The sequence below is a fragment of the Hydra vulgaris genome, chromosome 02 (genome assembly GCF_038396675.1).
Source record: "Hydra vulgaris chromosome 02, alternate assembly HydraT2T_AEP".
NCBI classification, from domain to species: Eukaryota; Metazoa; Cnidaria; class Hydrozoa; order Anthoathecata; family Hydridae; genus Hydra; species Hydra vulgaris.
Window position 1 is genome coordinate 13,808,109 of NC_088921.1, and position 22,295 is coordinate 13,830,403.

The window sequence follows — 22,295 nt, forward strand, 5'->3', positions numbered from 1 at the left end:
CCTTTTAACCTTTTCAACCCACTACTTTAAATTTGCATTGATCACATTAAAGACCAGACGCTTCGCAATTAAAAATGTGGAATGGCTAAGTATTATAATTTATATTGTACATATCAGAAACTTAAGAAAACCTTCATTTAAAAATTTAAAAAAATCATAAAGTAAGTTATTAAAACGCTATAAATTAAGCAGTTTATAAGAAGCGACAACTTGTAAACATTACAAGCAAACTGAACTTTATCTTTTAAAGATAAAATTCAGTTTTTTTGCGCCTTTTTTTTTAAAAAAACATTTTTTTCTAAAGTATATTTACATATAAACATATAATTTTAATAAATACCGTCGATCAATAATGCCTGGCTGAATCAACATTGCACGGTTCGATAGCATATTATTTGAAAATCTGAGCGGTAGCTCATCACAATGACGTCCAATATATGAGTAATACCAGGCAAATGTAACTTCGCCGCCATTAAAACACATTTGATTTAAATTAACCAAGTAGTTATTAACAACACACAGTATTTCAAGTCTAGTCAAGCTAAAACAAATATCACTCATTGTAAAATATCACTTTTGTAACTAGTTCATATTCAGTGATTTAAATTTACGTGCAAATTTTGAAATCTAAACTTACCGACAAAATTTATTTTAAATCTGATTAATTTTAAATTTATAAACAAATTCTTTATTCAAATAAAATATCATGGTGAGTATTCATTATAAAAATGTCAAAACTTACTGGAAAATTTACAGTAAAGTTAGCTGTAAATTGACGCAATCTCAACACAAGTTCATATTCACAGTCATATTTTTAACATATCAACATTTACAACATTCGTGCTAATTGTTTCCTTTGTTGTTTATCCATAAATGATTGAAGTTAGAGAATTTCAAAACTTCACTTTCGTTTTCAAAAAAAAGAATAGTTTATTATCAAAAATTATTTTTTTTTTTTTGTAAATATATTTATTTTGGTGATTCTTAATAATACTCTGGTTGAACTTGATCATTTATTTTAATACATTTCTTATTTTAGATTATAATAGTATGCCTTATTTCAAAAGCGATGTAAAGTGATCCTCATGGTCAGGAGTTTTTAACCTGTTCGAATTAAAAAAATAGCAATAATACAAATTTTATGTTTTTGATAGGTACCAACTTAAAGATTGAATTTTAATTTGCAATAATATCAACTAATAAAAATAAGCAACAATTCTCATTAAGCATTATAATAGCTGTTGACAATTTAAACAAATTAATCAAATTTTAATATTAAGTGGCGCATTCATTAACTGAACAAGCAGTGAATAAAAGTGACAAATACATTAATTTTAGTCAAACACCGGAAATATATTCTGCTTTTTGTCCATCACTACCGAGCGCCATTGTAGATTCGATTCATTTTTGTTCCAAATGATCAACGTTATATAAATCGAGTTAAAATTCACATATATAATATGTCAGGATCAAATGTTTTAAAAACTGAATTTAACGTTAATTAAATTAAATATCAATTATACAAGGTATATACAGCAACCACTGATTGATTACTAATTCATCATTATCAAATTAGAATAGTAATGGGGTATTTTAATTGTAATGTTACGGAAAATCATTTAGGATGAAAAAGCTTGACAATTTATATAAGTGTTATAGCAGAACAAAATAGTTTTTTAGGCAAACTGGTGAAAGAAATTTGATTTATATTCCATATCTTACCTCTAGATCAGTCACTGTTTCTCATAGTCACAGATACATTTTTTTTAAATTATCATAAAATTTACATTTTATTTATTCAATGTTAGTTCCTACTAGCTATTGTCTTTTTTTCTTAAAATGCAGCATATTCATTGTCTGTTTTTCTTGCTAATGTCATTAATGTTATTTTTTTTTAACGTTAAATTTTAAGATTGGATGAACGTATTTTTCTTTAAAAGTTAAATTTTGTTGCTGGATGAGCAAATTGTTCTTCTAACTTTAGTGTTTGATGAGTTGATTTTCAACGGTATATTTTACTATTCAACAAGTCAACTTTTCTTTCTACGTTTTTTTAAAATAATTTTAATGTTTGATGAGCAACAATTCTAAATTATTTTACTGCATGAATTTTTTACTTCTTTAATTCTTTTAACTCGATGTCTTGGCTGTTTGATAATCTACTTTCGACTTGTGAATTTGAAATGCAGGTGTAACCCATTTTCCGCATGAACATTTATTTCCTACATAAAATTCAAAATATTTTAAAAACTACAGGTAAAAAAATAAAAGTAGTGGTACATTACTCAAAATTATGTTTCTCCATGGTATCAGTAGTCAACTGTGAATTAAAACGGTTACGCAAAGCAATGAAAAACAAACGTCAACTTAATTTTAATAATTATATATTCTATGTTTATATCTTTTATTTTTATTAATATTAGACATATTGCAAATTTATTATACAATATATACGATAATATATAATTTTAATTTATTTGATTCACGTATATTTACTTTTACTTTCTTTTATTTTATAATAGTTGAATTATAAAATGGTATTTAAAATGTATTAGATATACACCTGACCAACTGTAGACACCTAGTTTTGTTGAACACCTCCAGCAAGCAATCTAAACAATTTAAAAAAGACCATATATATAAAGAGAGTTACATTAAACGTACATAAATGTAACTTAAACGTACATAACGTAACTTGAACAAACATTAAACATAAAACGTCTAACAACATTAAACTCTTCATTCAGATAATATTTTCTTATGGTTTCGAGAGTTTTTTTTAAATACTAACGTATGTCAGATAAAACTTATCTCTATAAAATCAACCTAATCGTTATTTGGGGCCATCCATATATTAGCCAGCGCCGAAGTTGAGAAATTTGCGTACAATAAATGTATGTGCACAAACGCAAAAAATTGAGGCGGCAGTTCATGTTCACTTGCCCATTAATAAAAGGTGAACGCCTCTTACGTTTATAGCTTTCCTAAGATTATTAAGGTTGAACAGCGCAGAATTGGAAGGAGGGGGTTAGAACACCGTGGATATGAAAAACTTATAAAAATGATGGGGGGAGGGGGGTTAGGTGAGACCATCAAGTGTACGTACGCATAGAGGGGGGGGGGGGGAGGTTAGGAATATACATATTTTCTATAGCTTGTTTAGATGAGGATTTGCTTATCTTTATAGCATAAAGCGTTTTCAGAAAAAAAGAAGAAAAAAATGAAGAATAATTAAGGCTATTTCTCAGTCGATGTATGTAAAATGCTGTTATAAATAACTATAGATACTTATTAGAGACACTTCTGAAAATTAGTTTCCTATATTAATAATATCTATATAATATTATTCCTACAAAATATTATTATATAGGATTTATGGTATAAAAACCTTTTCTTATGTACTGAATTTTTTAAAGTTCATATTGTTTAGTGTTACATTTTTATGGTATATATATAAAAAAACAATATAAACAATAAAAACTTTTAAAAATTCAATTCTTAAGAAAAGGAACTTAAAACATTGTAAATAAATAAAACATAATTTATTAATAAGTAAAGTTTTCTTTAGACATTATTTTGAATTTGTGATTGAAAGTGTATTTATTTGTTTTTTGTTATACATATATATATATATATATATATATATATATATATATATATATATATATATATATATATATATATATATATATATATATATATATAATTAGTAAAAAACACTTATCTAACTTTTATCTTCGACTTGAAGTTTCACTATTGCTGGATCATCAGGAAGAGTCTTCCTGATGATCCAGCACTCTTCCTGATGATCCAGCAATGGTGAAACTTCAAGTCGAAGATAAAAGTTAGATAAGTGTTTTTTACTAATTAATTATTGCTCTGTTCTTTAAGAACATTGAGCACTCTATTTGTAAAATATACTAACATAATTTACATATATATATATATATATATATATATATATATATATATATATATATATATATATATATATATATATATATATATATATACAGTATTGGACAAAACATTTGCAACCAACATCGAACAATGCTAAAAAGTGTTCCTAATTTTACATGTCTTAAAAACTGGAAGCATCCAGAAATATCCAGAAACATTCAGAAGAATCCAGACACATCCAGAAGCTTCCAGAAGCATCGAAAAGAAGCATCTAGAATTTTCCACAACAGGTTCACACAGGTTCATTTTACTATATAAGCGACATGTAAATCGACATGTAATTCAGTCAGTATATGGAAGTCAATCAGTCAGTATTATCAAGACAGTTTATCGAAGTGAGTTTTATCAAAGTGTTTTATCGAAGAACATCAATACAAGAAGCGAAATACAACAAGTGTTTCATTACATCAATACAGTCCACATCCAACCAAGACGTTGTGTTCCACAGAGCATTATTGTATTATCACAAGGTAAATGTAACACGGTAAGCCTTGCGAAGCGTGATTATTTATTTTTATTAATTTTATGACTTCAAGTGCAAAAATGGCTCCCGACAGTCTTGGATTGGAACTAAGAAAGAAAATTATTGGCGATTACGTAAGTGGAATGTCACAAAAAAGTATTTGTGATAAATATCGCGTGAGAAAATGGACCATATCAAGACTATGTTCCAAATATCGTTCTACGGGGAAGTTGGAAGCAGATAAAAAAGGTGGAAGACCACGTTCCACCACTTCTAGAAAGGATTCTATGATCGTCAGATCCGTCAAGAAAGATCCCTGGATATCATCAGTCGAGATACAAAAGCAATTAGAGCTGCCTGTATCAGACCGAACAATCAGATGACGTGCTGTTGAAGCTGGATTGTTTTCTCGACGCCCTGCAAAGAAACCGCTGATTTCACTAAAAAACCAGAAGAAAAGACTCCTGTTTGCTACATCTCATATTGACTGGAATGTGCAGAAATGGAGAACTGTCTTGTTCAGTGATGAATCGAAGTTCAACATCATTGGGAGCGATGGCATTTGCTGTGTACGTTGACCGGCTGGAAAACACCTCAATTTACGTTACTACCATAAGACCGTGAAGCATGGTGGAGGCAATGTAATGGTCTGGGGGTGTTTTTCTGCTAACGGTCTAGGTCCAATACATCGAAACGATGGAATAATGGACCGTTTCATGTAAAATATCCTGAAAGATGTTATGTTACCTCATGCTGAATGGAATATGCCAATAAAATGGGTTTTTCAGCAAGACAATGATCCTAAACACACTGCAAAAGTAGTCAAGCAGTGGTTTCAAGACAACCACTTATCGGTAATGGATTGGCCGCCTCAATCTCCAGATCTCAACCCTAGCAAGAACCTGTGGGAGATCGTCAACCGCAGAATTAATCGTGAAGGTGTTCGTAATAAGGATCAACTGTTTGAACCAATCCAAAAGGCCTGGGCAGCAATTCCACAAAGTTTCATTGATCACCTGATTGAATCTATGCCTCGAAGATGCAAGGCTGTGATCGACAACAAAGGATTCGCCACGAAATATTGATAGCGATATACAGCTTGGTCAACATTTTGTCGAGTTGCACTTGTTTTGTCCAGAAAAAAATCAACTTTTTTTAATACTTTTGATTAATTTATTAATTTTCGTGTACAAATAATGAACTTTGTGATGAATAAAACTTGAAGAACTTTGTCTCTAAACAGTTACATAGTTATTTCTCTAAATTGAAAAAATGCAGCACTTTTATATAAAGAAACTAAATTAGTATTATTTGGTTGCACTTGTTTTGTCCGATACTGTATATATATATATATATATATATATATATATATATATATATATATATATATATATATATATATATATATATATATATAATGGGACAACATAATTTTTTAAAAAAAAGGCAAAAAAAATTAATTTTTTCTCAAATATTTTTTAACTTTATTTAAAATATGTCAAATAATAACTTCTATTTCACAATATTTGTCATTAAAAATAAAAAAAAGTCAATATAACATTTAGAATTACGACAGCTTCTCAATTAAACTAAGATCAGGTAATTGTGCCGGCAACTCAAAGGTAGGTATACCAGCCTTTTGTATATATCTTTTTTTTTGCTGTGTGCTTTGGGTCATTGTCTTGCTGAAATATATAGTTTCCATCTGGAAATAGATGCATTATACTAGGTGTTGATTGGTGAACTAAAATATAATGGTACTTATGTTGCTCCATAATTCCTTCAACTCTGTACAGGTTTCCTACTCCATGAGCAGCAAATGCACCCAAAACCATGATTTTTTTGTCATGTTTTACTGTGGCACGTGTGCACTCTGAATTATATAGTTCACCTTTTTTTTTTCAGATTTTTTCTCAATTACCATATTGTAGCACAAAAAGTGACTCAACTGTCCATATGACACGTTTCCATTGATCTGAAGTCCAGCCTAAATGATCTCTGCACCATTTTAATCTCTTAACACGATTTTTCTTGTTTAAAAAAGGCTTTTTTGTTTGCCACCCTTTAGTAAACTCTTCACCTTTCTTTATTCTTGCAACAGTTGTATTGTTAAATAAGTGTTTAAGGTTTAAATTTTGCTTTATCTGACCCACTGATATCCTACGATTCTTCATCACTTCCCTCACAATCAAATATATATATATATATATATATATATATATATATATATATATATATATATATATATATAAATATATATATAATAAAACTGAAGTAAAACTTTATATTTAATTATATATATATATATATATATATATATATATATATATATATATATATATATATATATATATATTTATATATGTATAATAAAACTTATGTAAAACTTTATATGTAACAAGGGTTTCTATCAAATGAACTTGATATTGAACATAAGTTGCACATTCAATAAGTTGCACAACACTTAGTGCAATTCTGTCAGCTGTCTTTATGCCAACTTTTTAATTTAACTTCTAACTTTCTCTCGAATATTCTTCTGATAATCACTTACTCTTGGTCTGCGAAAGGGGTTATGATGCTCTTTAGTGAGCTGAACTTGTCTTCGTGGGCCTTATGTATGTGGCCTCTATATGGCAATTAGCCAGAGGAGCATAAACCACATGGTGGATAAATGAAAGAAGGTATATATTAAAATAGTATGTTAGATGTACTTTGATATTTACTTTTTTGTAGTGCAATCTTTTCAAAGACTCTTAAATATAATTCTCGTTATCTAATCTATATTTAAACTATTTAAAATTGTTTGATAAAGTTATCTGTAAAATAGAAATTTTGATGTTTGTTTTTGACAAAGTTATCTGTAGGATAGAAATTTTGATGATAATTGTTAAATTATAATTAAATTATTTATTTTTATTTATTTTATTAATTTATATTATATTGATTAATTTTGATTGTAACTTTTAGCTTTTTCATTATCTGCAATTCTAACTCTATCTACTTCTACTCTACACTTTCTTCTAAATCACTGCATCCTGATTATCTGCAACTGTACCCTCTACATGCTCGCTCTACATATAATTTTTTGATATTTTCAACATTACTTTCTTTTCTTTTTTTTACTGTAAATAATGATTTACTGATCTGATTATTATGTAGATGTACTGCAAAAAAGAATCCTGAAAAATGAAATAAAATCGAAAAGAAAAAACTGGTAAAAAACAATATATTGAACCTGACCCAAAAATTTTGAGTTTTGTAAACAAACTAGCGCTGTTTGAATGGACAGAGCATCAATATATCAAAAGATGTTTTGTTTTTATTTATTATAACTATTACAATATAATATATATAATAAATATTATAATATAGCATAATTTGTCATAATAAAATATTATTTGTTATCATAAATACTATATAATGTAATAATTATAATAACTACTATAATATAATATAATTTATCATAACTATAATAATTATTTCATAGGAGGAGTTCATCTGGAAATTGCACTAATTCCAAGTAAATTCAATATAAGAAAACACATAAAAGCTGAGCTACTCATAGTTTTGCATCAACAGAAATTGATAAACATTTTTTTTATTTGTAGGTAAAAAAAAATTTTAAATGGTCTAATATTTAAATCCAAAATAGATTTCAATCTATAGATAATGGAAATGGAACTAACTCATAAAATTTTTTTTTGTGACTTAGCGCATTTTGCATATGGTCTATATGATTAAAATAGATTTTCTTTAAATGTTTTGTGTGTGGCTTAAATACCTAAAACTACTGAGTTTTTTAATGTTGTGTTTGATGTGAATTATTTTATAATTTTTAATCATTTCACGAATACCATCTTAATAGTCAAATTACATTTTTATAACAACATATAAATTCTATTCATTTATTTTTGATTACCGCGTAAACTATGTAAGATGAGTTAAGTAACCGTAATGAGTTATATATAGAAAAGATGAGTTAAGTAACAGTAAGTAACTATTTGTTGAATTGACAGAGTTGTTCCGGTAATTTGAACGGAAAAAATGAAATACAGAAACCGCAAATTTTACAGAGAAAATGCTGTCTCTTTACTGCCTGACTTTTTCTGTAAAATTTGTGAGGAAAAAATAAAATTTTTTTTTTGTTAATTCACCTCCCCAAGGCCGAGAAGACCACTACAGACAAGGAGGCTACTTAATTGTGGTTATAACCCTCTCTTAACTCTATAGCTCCGAAACACGAACCTTGACGAACATGGCTGCTGCCCGGAGGAACAAGTTAAGCGTGGTAGTACCAGGGACATGGCGGGGATCGAACTCGGAACCTCTTGCTTAAGGGAGCACTCTACCACTACACCACTACTGCATATAAAATACGGAAACCATGAGTTTTAGGGAGAAAGTTCTGTTTTTTTTTAAACAGACTTTTTCCGTTGATTTTTATGGAAATTAGAAGCTACAGAAAATGTTAATTTTTATGGAGAAAGTGCTGTCACTTTGCTACTGGACATTCTCCCTTGAATTTACGGCGAATTTTTTAATAGTGTATATATATACATTTATATGTGTGTGTATATATATATAAATATATATATATATATATATATACACACATATACATACATATTTATAACTTACCTTTCCTTTCACATTTGAACCAATTTCAGATTTTAACCAGTCAGGAGGGTCAATTAAATATAACGATGTACAATCTGTATGATGAATTGGAAGAGTATCATTTGAATGCATAAGCTTACACCTAACCAAATTAAATTATGAAAATCATTTGGAATTAAAGAGGTAAAAAAAAAAAAACATGATTTGTTTTATTGATGCAGAGAATATACCATTTACTTACTTTTGCTCTATCCCAGCAAAAAATAAAACAAACAAAAAAATGTAAAGAAAAAAATTGATCACAAACTTTAAGGGATCAAAGTTTGCTCTTCATTCATTTTTTATTATTTTTTGAATTTTAACATAATTTATAACACTTATTTATCATTAGGGAGTCTTTGGGTCAAAAAAAAATCATCATGGTCACATTTATTTCATTTTTAAATTAAATAATATAAAACCAAAATCAAATACAAATTCTCTGCAAAATGAGAAAGATATAAAAATAATTTTGCTATATAGAGCAAAACTACTACAAAAAAGACAGTAGTACAAAATTACTACAAAAACATATAGAATACAACCCCTACTAACAGGATAGTGAAAAACAGTTATAGCGACAAAAGCATTTATCATAAAAACTAAAAATGTTCTTCACTAAAAATAAAGAAATTTAAAAAATTTAGGAATTTAATAATTTTTTAGCGTGTTAAAAATTATAAAATATCGAAACAAATTTATTAAAATGATTGCTTTAATATATTCAAACAAACCCGAAGTTATTTTATTTTTTCACACTTTCGTGTTAATTTATTTTGTACTTTTAAAGTACACAAAATAACTACAAGAGTACAAAGTAACTACAAAAGTGCATCATTTTTTTATTTTTAGAAATCTCTATCAATCTGTAACTAAATTGAATTTACTGAGCTTATAATGTTAAAAAATAAACAAACAAGAGGTCTTACACTAAGAAGACAACGAAATGTGCATTGAAAAGATTGAAAATGACGAGGTGAGCATAAGAGCTACAGCTCAACTCTACCTCAACATATATTCTAAAATCAACAATATTAACATGCAACTCTAAAATCAAAAATATCCAACGGAAAAACAAACAAGATTTCAGTAGTTGGAAGTGAACAATACAAAAAAATTGTTTCTATTGAGTAAACCTTGGTTAACCGTCTTCAAAAGTTTGACAATTGGGGCTTTAGTAGACAATCAGTTCAAGTTCAAATAATGAAAATAATGAAGAGTGTTTGTTCAAAAACGGAACTCCTGGTTGCAAATGGTACTTTAATGGTAAATGGTAAGTTAATTAAGTCAATGGTATTCAGAATTGAGCAAAAAAGATGTCTTTAAGACAATGGAAAAAATTGATATTTTGTTGTTTTGAAAAACATTTAGAGAATATTTTAGTAAAGCTTTAGTTTTTGAGAAACTTTGGTAAAGCATACAAGACTTAGAGATTTTTGTAAAGCATTTGTGGAATTGTGTGAAAATAGTGAGAAAAGGCAAAAGTAACTACCAGAAGAAGGGCTAAGCATCCATCACCATAAATGTTGGATGGAAAGCAATCAACTTTTATAGATAAAATGTTTATTCCTCATATTAAAAAAATTGAGGGTCATATTTTATTTTTGGATGTCACATGTGTCATTAAGTATTGCTTTGAAATGTAAAGAAAACAATTTAACTTTAATGTGCATTCCTGACCATTCATCCTACATTCTGCAGCCTCTTGATGTTGGTGTACTTTGCCATGTCAAAGATGTTTGGTGCAATATTTTAGGCAAAAATTTATGGTGAAAGTGCTTTTAGCAATTTGTCCTAAAAGATTTAACCAAGTCTCCTTGCACAGTTGTAACAAAGCTTACACTTATACTCAAATAATTGTCAAATTATTATAAAGAAGTGGGCATACCATTAAATCAAGAAAACATTGACAAATCAAAATTGCAAATTTGTCAAACATTTGATAACAACTTGATAACATCACAAGCAATAAAAAAATGACCACATAGCCCAAGTTCTTTTTCTCAAACTGCTTAACAAACACCAACCTTAATTCCACCTGCAACTCAAACTTTAATTGGCAACTGCAACACTAACTTCTCATTAAGAATTAGCGACTAATGAGAAAATCAGTCTTGAAAGACCTCTCTTAAAGCAGTATGAATTCCAAAATGCTTACAAACATTCTGCAAAATAGTCCAGAAATATCAGAAAACTGGCTGGTCAAGCTTTTACAGAAGAAGAATTTCGAACAAGTTATCTAAAAAAGATACAAAACTATCAAATTAACACATGTCGAAGTTGCAGCAAACGAAGAAATTCTGGCCAAGAAAGCCACAAAAAGTACAGAAAGTGTAAAAAGCACTCAAAGATTTTTGAAAATGAAAAGCTAAAGGTGCAAGTCTTATGAAAAACTTGTGAAAAATCAACCTGAAGTTTGTGGCTCTGTGAGTTTGTTTTCCAAAAGATATATAAAAGAATTCTTTTGCAATTTTTTTGTTTGTTTTAATCTCAAGCTGTTTCTTATTTTCTTATTGAATCGTATTTTTAATTGAAACTTTTTAAATTTTATTTTTACACTGCAGAATTACTCTAACTATTATATCAAAGAAAATAAAAATATTAGAAATTCTGAATTTAAAAAAAGTTGTCCTTTTATCAAGGTTTGTGGTAGTTTTACTCTGACTTTTTTTCTTCTTTTATTGCTAAAAAAAAAAGTTATATTTTCTCTCTTCCGAAAAAAAAAGATCATGGTTGAACTAGTGTCACAACAAAATTTAAACGAAACAAAAAATACAAATTTAAATAAAAAACTTTAGAAAATAATTAAATAGAAAATCTAACCTGCACTTTTTACACCTATAAACTATGAGAGAGGTTTGCTCTGCAATACCTTGCAAACCATTCATTGTATTGTATTCTAATGGACTCCATGCATGACTTTTTCCTTTAAAAATTACAAAAAAAAATATCTTATGGGTAAATATATGAACAAACTAATAGTAATATTACACAATTGATACATATGTATCAATGAGAAAATACTCTCATATGTTTTCAGTGAGAAATAACTCCTTGTTTAACATGTTTTGCTGAAAAATTTTAAAATTGTGATTGAAAAAAAAAAAGAAAATCAGTTGTATATATATATATATATATATATATATATATATATATATATATATATATATATATATATATATATATATATATATGTATATGTGTGTGTAAATATATATATGTATATATACAGCCCTCGGAATTAGTGTCGCCATTCAGCAATGCTGACCTATAAGAATTTGAGGTCAGCAAAAAACTGCCGACCTTGTTTCTATAGTTTATGGTAAGACCCTTTTATCAAATTTTTTTGCCGACCTGATGCTGACCTCAAAAAGATTGAGGTAAGCAAATTATTGCCAACCTCATTTTTCTTAATTTTAAGGGTTTTATATATATATACATATATATATATACACATATATATACATATATATATATATATATATATATATATATATATATATATATATATATATATATATATATATATATATATATATATATATACACCGATGAATGAAATAACTATTAAAATTTTGAAAATATAAAACCATACAACTTTAAATGGTGTAATCTTTTTCGTGGAATCAGTACTGGTAAACAAATACTTGGACTCAAATTGGAGTCAAACCATTATTTTAAAAGATATTAGAAAGTATTTAACTTTGTTCACTGTGGGTAGTTTGGTTTTGACCATAAGGAGCAACTTTGTGAGAAAACAATGGACTGCTGATTGGTCATGACAAAGATGGTCAGAAATTAAACAATAGCATTCACATATAAGGTGACCTTTTACATCTTTGTAATAAACAGCAAGTGGGTGTAAGGTAGCTTTGATCGGCTTGCCAGTAAAACCCTTGTATAGCATCTTGAACAAGAAAACTATAGTTTTCTGCAAAATCCATCAGAATAATGCAGGTATATTGGTCTAATGTTTGTTTTGCCACTGATAAGTAGGAAGACTGTGCTTCTTTGATAAAGTGGTGGTGACAAAGGTCATACAAAGTTTCACTTAAAGTTTCAATAAATTCACTAATGCTTGTTTGGACAGTAATAAGTGCAGTTTGGTCAGTTGACACCCATTGTTTATATGTGATCTGATCATCAAAATCATTCTTTTCAAACACATTTTTCAAGTAAGTTTTCAAATTTATTTTACCAGGGCAGTTGGGTCATAGATGAAACATGCAGTTTCCAATATCTATATTACAAACACATACTTTCATTAAATCTTTGTAATATATTAAATGGCTGTTAGGAAGAGCAGAGCACATCAACTTAGCATTTTGATGGTAAGAACATGCACAAAGTGAGTGGCTTCCACTAGTATCAACAGTAAGGCACCACTTTGGCCTTAGTTCACAGAACTTGCTGAATCCAACTTTGTGTTCAGGGTATAACTTCTTAAACTCCAGATGAAGTTCTTTTAAATGAACTAATATTAAGCGTTTTTGTTTATGAACTTTAACATTATTTATACGCACAGAAACAAAGTCTTTATCTGACAAATACACTAGACATTGTCTAGTGTATTCGTCAGATCCTTATATTTCAATGAATCTCTGCTTAACAATATCCTCCAAAAAATGTCCTTTTTTAGCCTCAGGTTAAGTAAGTATTCCCTTTTCATTTTTCAGCTTTCTGGCTTTCTTAACAAGATGGCCTGAAACTGAAAATGCATTGCAAATTTTTTTAATTGACCAACTATTAGGAGTTAATGTTAGTAACTGAACTGATTTTTCCTTTTTCCTTTATTGCATCTAAAAGTTTGTCTAAATCATTACAGTTAATGCACATTTGTTTTTTCTCAGATATTATTTCTTTTGGGTCTATATTCAATGCTGATGCTACTAGGTTTGTCATACTTGTTTCCAGTTTTTTAACTTTTTGCTTTCTATATTCTAATTTGTCATGTTTACTTACATTTTTTTAGAGGAGATATCTCCAGTAGAGAAGCACTCATTTAAAACTGTCTTATTTAGGTCTGAAGAACTAAACCCCTCATTATCAACGTCTTTGTCTTCATCTTCTTGACTAAATTTTCCTGTAATTTGTTCAAGTTTGAATTCATTCAAACAGTTAGTGCAAAATTTTTGACCACGTTTGATCTTAAGTTGACTTGCTGTTAAAATATTGACTTAACACAATCCCTTAATAATTTTTTTCTTGTGGACTTTAAACGGATCACAGCAGCATTTTTAAAGCGCTTCATATCTAGAAATATAGGTATTTTCATGGTGAAAACATATCTCCTCAATCAGTTCAAAAGTGTGTCCAATTCTTTGAATTAAAACTTCAACATCTGTGTTCATAATATCTTTTAGTTTTATTTTTCCAATCATTCTACAATAATACGTTTTGTCGCAATCTTCATTCAAAACTTTCTCCAAACAACATTTCTCTGTCATTTTTTACTATTTTTTTATTTTTATTACTAATCTAAAAAGTTTAAAAAAGACATAAACATATTAAATCTCAAAGAAACTAACAAATACTGATACAGACACTGATTATGACATTGATTATGTCATTATTAGTAGTAAAAATTAAGACATTATGTCATTAAAAAGAAAACTGAATATATTCATACACAGATAAATAGAAAATATACTACTGTCATCCCTATGACTAATTATTAGAATATGAGCTAGCTTATAGTCGAATAACATTCTCCTTTTATAAATATCATCACTCTCAAAAGGCTACAACCATGTCATAAGATAGAGTATAGGTCTTTAATTTTTTTTTTGGTGATTGTCTATATAAAGAACCTTAACATTAAAAAGTTTCATAATTTATTTCAACTGTTTATGCTACTTTCTATGCCAGCAAAGTCAATGTAATTTATCATGATTTTTAAAAAAAGGGATTTTTCAATAGGCTGCTGCATGTGCAAATTAATTTTTAATGCATAATTTTGATTATTCTAACAAGTGGTGACCCTAAGTACACAAAGGTAACAAAAAAATCCACTTTCTGTAAGTAAGTATTAAACTGTAACATGTTAAAGTTCGAAAAAATATTTATGTTGCAATATTTAGCAACTTTAAGGTACAATAACTCAAAAACTGTAAAAAATCAATCAAAAACAACTGCAATAATGAATTATTTGGGTGAAAAACTATTACCCTACAAAATTTCAGGTGATCACCATCTTTATTTAAAAAGTTATGGTTTGTCAAAAATCGAAAAAAACTGCTGTAAGCTCCTGATACACAAATTTTTCGAATTTTGGTGATTTTTAATTCAATCATAACTTTTGAACAAATTGGTCAATTAAGCTGAAATTTTCTGGATTGTATTTTTGTTATAAGATCTGTGTGTGGTCAAAATCAAATCTGAGGCGGTACCCTGGGAGCCTTTAGGTGATTTGATATGGAATAACCCAGGATGAAAATATTAAAATGCCATCGGTTGGAAAATCGGAAAATGCCGATGCTGATACCAATTGTAAAAAAAGTGGCCGATTAAACCGATGTCAATACCGATTAATCGGTCATCAATAATATATATATATATATATATATATATATATATATATATATATATATATATATATATATACATATATAAATTTTGTTAGTGTATTCTACAAATAGAGTGTTTAATGTTCTTAAAAAATAGAGCAATAATAAATGAGTAAAAACACTTATCTAATTTTCAGTTGTCTTTAACATGTTTCACTATCAACTTTTTAGGTTCATCAGGAAGCTTCATGATGAACCTAATGATGGTGAAACATGCTGTTGAAGATGGCTAAGATTAGATAAGTGTTTTTCTAATTTATATATACATATAAATATATATATATATATATATATATATATATATATATATATATATATATATATATATATATATATTTATATATATATATATTTATATATATTTATATATATATATATATATATATTTAAATTCTTATTTAAACTTAAATAAACCAACCCAATAATTTATTTTGTTGAAGAATTGTAACAAAACTTCTGTAGATTGGATGTGTTTGAATGAGTTTGTAGTTCATAATTTCATACAGTTTAAGTTGAAATAAAAAACTATTGTTTGGTCTAAAAATAAATTAAACATAAAACCATTGGCGTTAAGCTAAATATGAAAAGTATTTATATTATTTATATTGGTAACTACAACATCAACTTAAAAAGATAATAGTGGTACAAACTAGTGATGCAGTGATCAAGTTATCACGATAAATATTTGAACCAACTTATGTGTATATGGAAAATCTGTATCAGTCTGGTTAAATAACTTTGCTCAAAATAAAAATTATGGCAAATAGAATTTTGTACCAAGGGAGTGTAGCCAATAATGTAAGATTTAGGGAGTTACAAAGCAAAGACATTGAAGAGCATCGAAAAGAACTTTCTTTAACATTGTGCCAATAAATGAAAGAAAGGCCTGTTGTGAGTGAACATTAAAAAGCTAAAATAAATACATATTATAAATGTGTCACAAAAATAAAAAATAAACTGAAGAAAAAAACACAAGAAAGATTAAGAAATATACCAGATATATAGTTTATGCTGCTATAGATATCAAGATAGATAAATATTCTTTAGTAAACCATTTTATAATATTGTTAGAAGCATAATATTGCATTGTAAGCAACAATGGTCAAACTAAGTGGTACTGATATTTAACAGAGTTTTTGTCTTTAACCTTTACTTCACAAAGTAGAAAAATTTATATTCTGTGCTTTGTGTTTGGTGTTATTGATAACCTTTTATTATAACTTTCAGTAACTAGAGCATTTATATTATATTTTTTTACAAAGACTCTTTGTAACCAGAAATTAAGAGAACAGTGACACAGGTTTGAATAAGATACTTTCAGACAATTTTATGATAAAAAATGGTTGCGCTTCTGCATGGTTGCTCAATAATATATATGTCTTTTGGCATCAAAAGACGTTTAAATTAGTGCCATATGAGTCATTTACAAACAGAATTTAGACATTTTCATTTAGCAGTGTTTAATAAAAATGGTGTATGAAATGGATCAATTAACTAATCATAGTAACTTACTAAACTAAAACCTTAAAGATCATATTAACTTACTAAATTAAAACCTCAAAGATCATAGTAACTATACAAACAGAATTTAAACATTTTCATTTAACAGTGTTTAATAAAAATGGTGTATGAAATGAATCAATTAATTAATCATAGTAACTTAATAAACTAAAACCCTAAAAATCATAGTAATTTACTAAAATAAACCTTAATTAATAATAACTTACTAAACTAAAACCCTATAGATTTAAGAGTAACTTACTAAATTAAAACCTTGAAGATCCAAATCTATTTAAATTTTGTTTTCAAGTTCTCATTTAGGTTTCACATTTTTGATGAGTAGACTTTCAGAAAAAAACATTTTTGATTAATAGACTATCAGGACAAAACATTTCAATTACTATCCAATTTTTACATGCCTGATTAGTCACATCAAGCTTCTACAATTTAAATTTAAACCAAAAGTAACTAAGTGGTATTTAGGTAGAAAATAATTTTAAACCTCATAATAAGAGGTGATAAATGGTAAATAAATAACCTCATGGTACCAAACAAACAATGAACATTTATAAATACAAGAAGTAAAATTACAAAGCATCAACTTTAATGCGCTGAACAAATTGCAAAGCATCTTCTAAGCTAAGGTGTTCATTTTTCATTAGATAGGCTGTGACAATAGAAATACTTCTTGATTGACCAGCCAAGCTAAATGAAATAAACATAAAACAAGCTAAACAAAATAAACATAAAAATAAGCAAATGAAAAAACACAACAAAGATATAAATCATTCAACTATTACAAATTACAAATACAATTGGTAACACTAACAGCAATACTAATAATATAACTAATACATACAAATTAAATATAATATTATTATACAATATATTTTATTTAATAAATATTGTTATGTAAATATAGTTAAATGTTAGTATTATCACAGGACACATCATTATTAAATGATTGTTAAAATTAACATCATTTAGATAAAAACATTTACCAATGAACTAAAACATTCTCTTTATTTTTAATAAACTTTTCAATAAACTCAACGCATTCTTCAAGACAACATAGAATATTAAATGAAGGCTCATCAAGCATGTGGACAAACTTTGTGTAAGGAATCTTCCAATTTTTTTTTGTGTGTGTGTGCTTATCACATAACAAGTCATTTAGCTCATTGCTATCTATTGTTAAAATAGCAGTTATTGAGTATTCTTGAAGACAATGAACGCATGATGCAAAACTTCTATCAGATACCAGTAAACAAGTAGATACAGAGTAGCAAGTCATACTCTCACTTTTATACCTTCATACTTAATATAATTTATTAGAAATACTGCTAGTAAAAATATATTTCTATACACATGTGGATACGTATATAAATTTGGGATAATAAGGAGCTTTGACTTCACCCTCAAAAATAAAATAGGGATAATAGGGAGCTTTGTCTCCACCCTCAAAAGGTAGAAAGATTAGATTGTAGTTACACCTCCAGTTCTGATTTTGGTTGTAACTGGCAATAACTTAAAATCAAAAGTTAAATTTAGAATTCTAATAAACTTGATTTAAGATAAATATGTTTTTTTACTAAAATATTGAACTATTTATATATATATATATGTATATATATATATATATATATATATATATATATATATATATATATATATATATATATATATATATATATATATATATATATATATATATATATACATATATATATATATATATACATATATATATATATATATATATACATATATATATATATATAAATATATATATATATATATATATACATATATATATATATAAATATATATATATATATATATATATATATATACATATATATATATATATATATATATATATATATATATATATATATATATATATATATATATATATATATATATATATATATGTATATATATATATATATATATATATATATATATATATATATATATATATATATATATATATATGTATATATATATACATATATATACATATATGTATATATATATGTATATATATATATACATATATATATATACTCCTCAAGGCCAAGAAGGCCACTACAGATGTGGAGGCTACTTAATAGTGGTTATAACCCTCTCTCAACTCTATAACTCCGAAACACGAACCTTGACGAACAAGGCCGCTGCGCGGATGAATAAGTTGAGCGCGGTACTACTAGGGACGTGGTGGGGATCGAACTCGGAACCTCTTGCTTATGAGGCGAGTGCTTTACCACTACACCACTACCGCATATATATATATATATATATATATATATATATATATATATATATATATATATATATATATATATATATATATATATATCATTTTTAAAAATTGCCTTAGTACTCTCTTAAATTTTCAAAAACAAAAGTAAAAATTTGTTAAATAGGTAAAATTAAAAGCTTAAAATATCAAATTTGTTAAATTTATTGCTTAGATTTCACATTATTTATTAAGTAATATAAATTGGTATAAGACGAAATAGCATATCAGTAGATGAGAATAATAAGGTTCTATCTCCAAATTTTTATGGTAAAAAAATTATATAATTTTAATATATTAATCTTTTTATTATCATTTATAAAACTTTAAAAACTGTTAGTTTTTGTTTTTTCATTGTAAATTTCAACCTTATTAAATAAAGTTGGAACTAAAAATTAATTTGTAGTCAAGCAATTTAGAGTAACTATGAAATTAATAATGTAAGATTAATTACAAAACATAAATAACATAAAAAATATATATATTATCATTATAAACAAAAATAACTGTAAAACATTTAAATAATTAAAAATCGAAAGTTAAATTCTCTTAACGTTAAAAAATGGAGATAAAACCCTATTATTCTAAAGTCACGATATATATATATATATATATATATATATATATATATATATATATATATATATATATATATATATATATATATATTGATACCAAAAAAAAAATAATTCGAAAATTTCAAAAAATCGTTTTATACTAAAACTTTCATTTAAACAAAAAAACTTTACTTTTTCATGAATTCTTTAAATTATTTTACATAAAAACTGTTAGTTAAAATTTCAATATTGATTTTGTGTCAAATTTATTTTTCAGAAACAATAAACGCTGTTGAAATGTTTTGTTTTTTAATTTCTCAGCATTCATATATCTTGAAAATGACTTTTTTATTAAAGTGACTGAAATTTCCGAGTTAATTTCTTTAAGTATAGCAGTCCAGTCAATGCTGCACTGGTCAGTGATATTACTTTTGACCAATGAATCCACAACAGATCGCATAGTTTTACGTAACAAAATGTTAGGTTTACTAATTTGATCTCTATTTTGGTGAAATAAAAGCCACCTTTGACGACATGCATCAGCTGTTCTTGTACCCATTAACTTCGACACATGAGACCAATGAATATTGCCAGAGTAGTCTTTTGAAATTTGATTAACTAATTCTGTCAACTTTCTATCTTCTTCTTTAGTAAAAAAGTCTGAATTTGACGGACCAATTTTCATATTATCTTCGAAATTGTAAAACATCTTGGAATTAGCATATCTTGATTTAACACTTGAAGGCTTCCTACCCATCTCTTTTCCAATAAGTTTCCAACGGGGACCATAAACTTTATAAAGTTCAAATAAATTTTTTATTTCTTCCTTACTATATGAGTTACTTTTGCTTGCATCAATGTAGCTTTTATCATAAAGTAACTCAACTTTAAACTTAATTTTTCTTATAGTTCTATAAATATTTTGACCTAACTCAACATACATATTAGGAGGTTTAACTGCATTATGGTCATTATAAAATTTTTTAAAGTCAGTTATTCCATTCTCATCAACAAATTTTTTAATGTTAGCATTCAAAATAGACAATTCGAATTCAGTCCACTTTCCAGCAACATATTTAACACCTTTTTCATCTAAAGTTTTTTGTGTGGCATGCCAACTAAGAAGCAAATCATCTTTAGGAGGTAATTTGTTTTTATCAAAATCATTGAAATTAATATTACCATAAACAGTATCCAATTTTGATAATTTACAGACCTGCCCAGGCTAAATGATAGAAAAATGTTATTGATAAAAATAGTGTTGCAACACAAAAATAACACATACACAAATAAAAATACACAGACAGAAAAAACATTACAAACATTTTTATTACTTTAATAAATTAAAAAGCAGAACAATTTGTTTAAATAATTTTCTTTTTCCTGCATATCATTATACAAAGTATACCACATTCTCAAAAGTACACTTCTTGTTCCATAATTCTTTCAAATATATTTTATAATTTTTAATCAAAAAATTTAAGTTCTAGTTTTTTATTACTTTTAATGGCTATTATTAAACTTTCAATTGGTAGCTTTTAATTGGAAGCTTTTAATTGGTAGCTTTTATATAGCTGAATCTAAGACAAATTAGTTTGGATTTTTAAAATTTTTGATTTTGAGTAAAAATTAGGCTTAAACTCATGTTGGCAGTAACTTTTAACCAACTTATTTTGATCTTTAATAGGCATAAAGATAATAAATTTTTTTTTCTGATTAACTTTTTTTTATCCTTAAAATTAGACTTTTTAAAACAAACTACAAATAGAGTTTTTAATCAATAAAACCTGTTCTCCGTTAAAGATTTTAAATTTTTTCACACAAAAAAGGTACATTAAGCATGGCAAACGGCATTAAACAAGCATGGCGCGTTTATTTTATGTTTTCAAAATCTAGATAGAGAAAAGTGTTTAGCTTATGTAACACAAAGAAAGAAAATCAAAAAGTAAATAAAACAATTTTGTAAGAGAAACGATTTTTAAGTACAGTGAAATCAATAAAAAAAAATGATAAAGATCATCTTCCTATCAAAATTGATAAAGATCATTGAAGTATAGTTGGTAATAATACAAAAATTGCTTAGACTTCATAATAGATTTCATATATTACAACAAAACTTTTAAATTTTTTGCTTGTAACTTCATAGAAACACAGAATGACATATTTTTGAAGGGATAGTTAGAAATTTTGATATGAACTGTATTAACATTCTCAAAAATGAAAAAAAAAATCATCTAACGTAAATTAATTCTTAAAATTTGGAATACTCTGATTGTTAAATGTGTCAAATA

At 26.7% G+C, this 22,295-nt stretch overlaps 2 protein-coding genes across 5 annotated transcripts in view; both read right to left on the reverse strand.

Moving 5' to 3' along the window:
- Nucleotides 1-1,709: 1,709 nt before the first annotated feature.
- LOC136076752 (dual specificity protein phosphatase 12-like) lies at nt 1,710-18,526 on the reverse strand. 2 transcript variants are annotated; one of them, XR_010636562.1, is made up of 7 exons: nt 18,147-18,526; nt 17,737-17,850; nt 16,064-16,182; nt 11,903-12,005; nt 9,062-11,763; nt 2,564-2,612; nt 1,710-2,222 (listed from the first exon to the last, which is right to left on the reverse strand). XR_010636562.1 is itself a non-coding variant. In XM_065790177.1 (7 exons), the coding sequence occupies exons 1-7, from the start codon at nt 18,437-18,439 to the stop codon at nt 2,131-2,133; spliced, it is 891 nt and encodes a 296-aa protein (XP_065646249.1). In that variant the 5' UTR covers nt 18,440-18,526; the 3' UTR covers nt 1,710-2,130. The 2 variants fall into 2 exon arrangements, 1 of the variants encoding a protein (XP_065646249.1); XM_065790177.1 differs by having other exon boundaries at nt 9,062-9,182.
- Nucleotides 18,527-20,144: 1,618 nt separating this feature from the next.
- LOC136076751 (uncharacterized) overlaps nt 20,145-22,295 on the reverse strand; it is a 35,299-nt gene continuing 33,148 nt past the window's right edge. For all 3 annotated transcript variants that reach the window (XM_065790175.1, XM_065790174.1, XM_065790176.1), the window contains one exon: nt 20,145-21,229. In XM_065790175.1, coding sequence (XP_065646247.1) covers nt 20,240-21,229 — 990 coding nt within the window. In that variant the 3' untranslated portion in view covers nt 20,145-20,239. The remainder of the gene's footprint in view (nt 21,230-22,295) is intronic.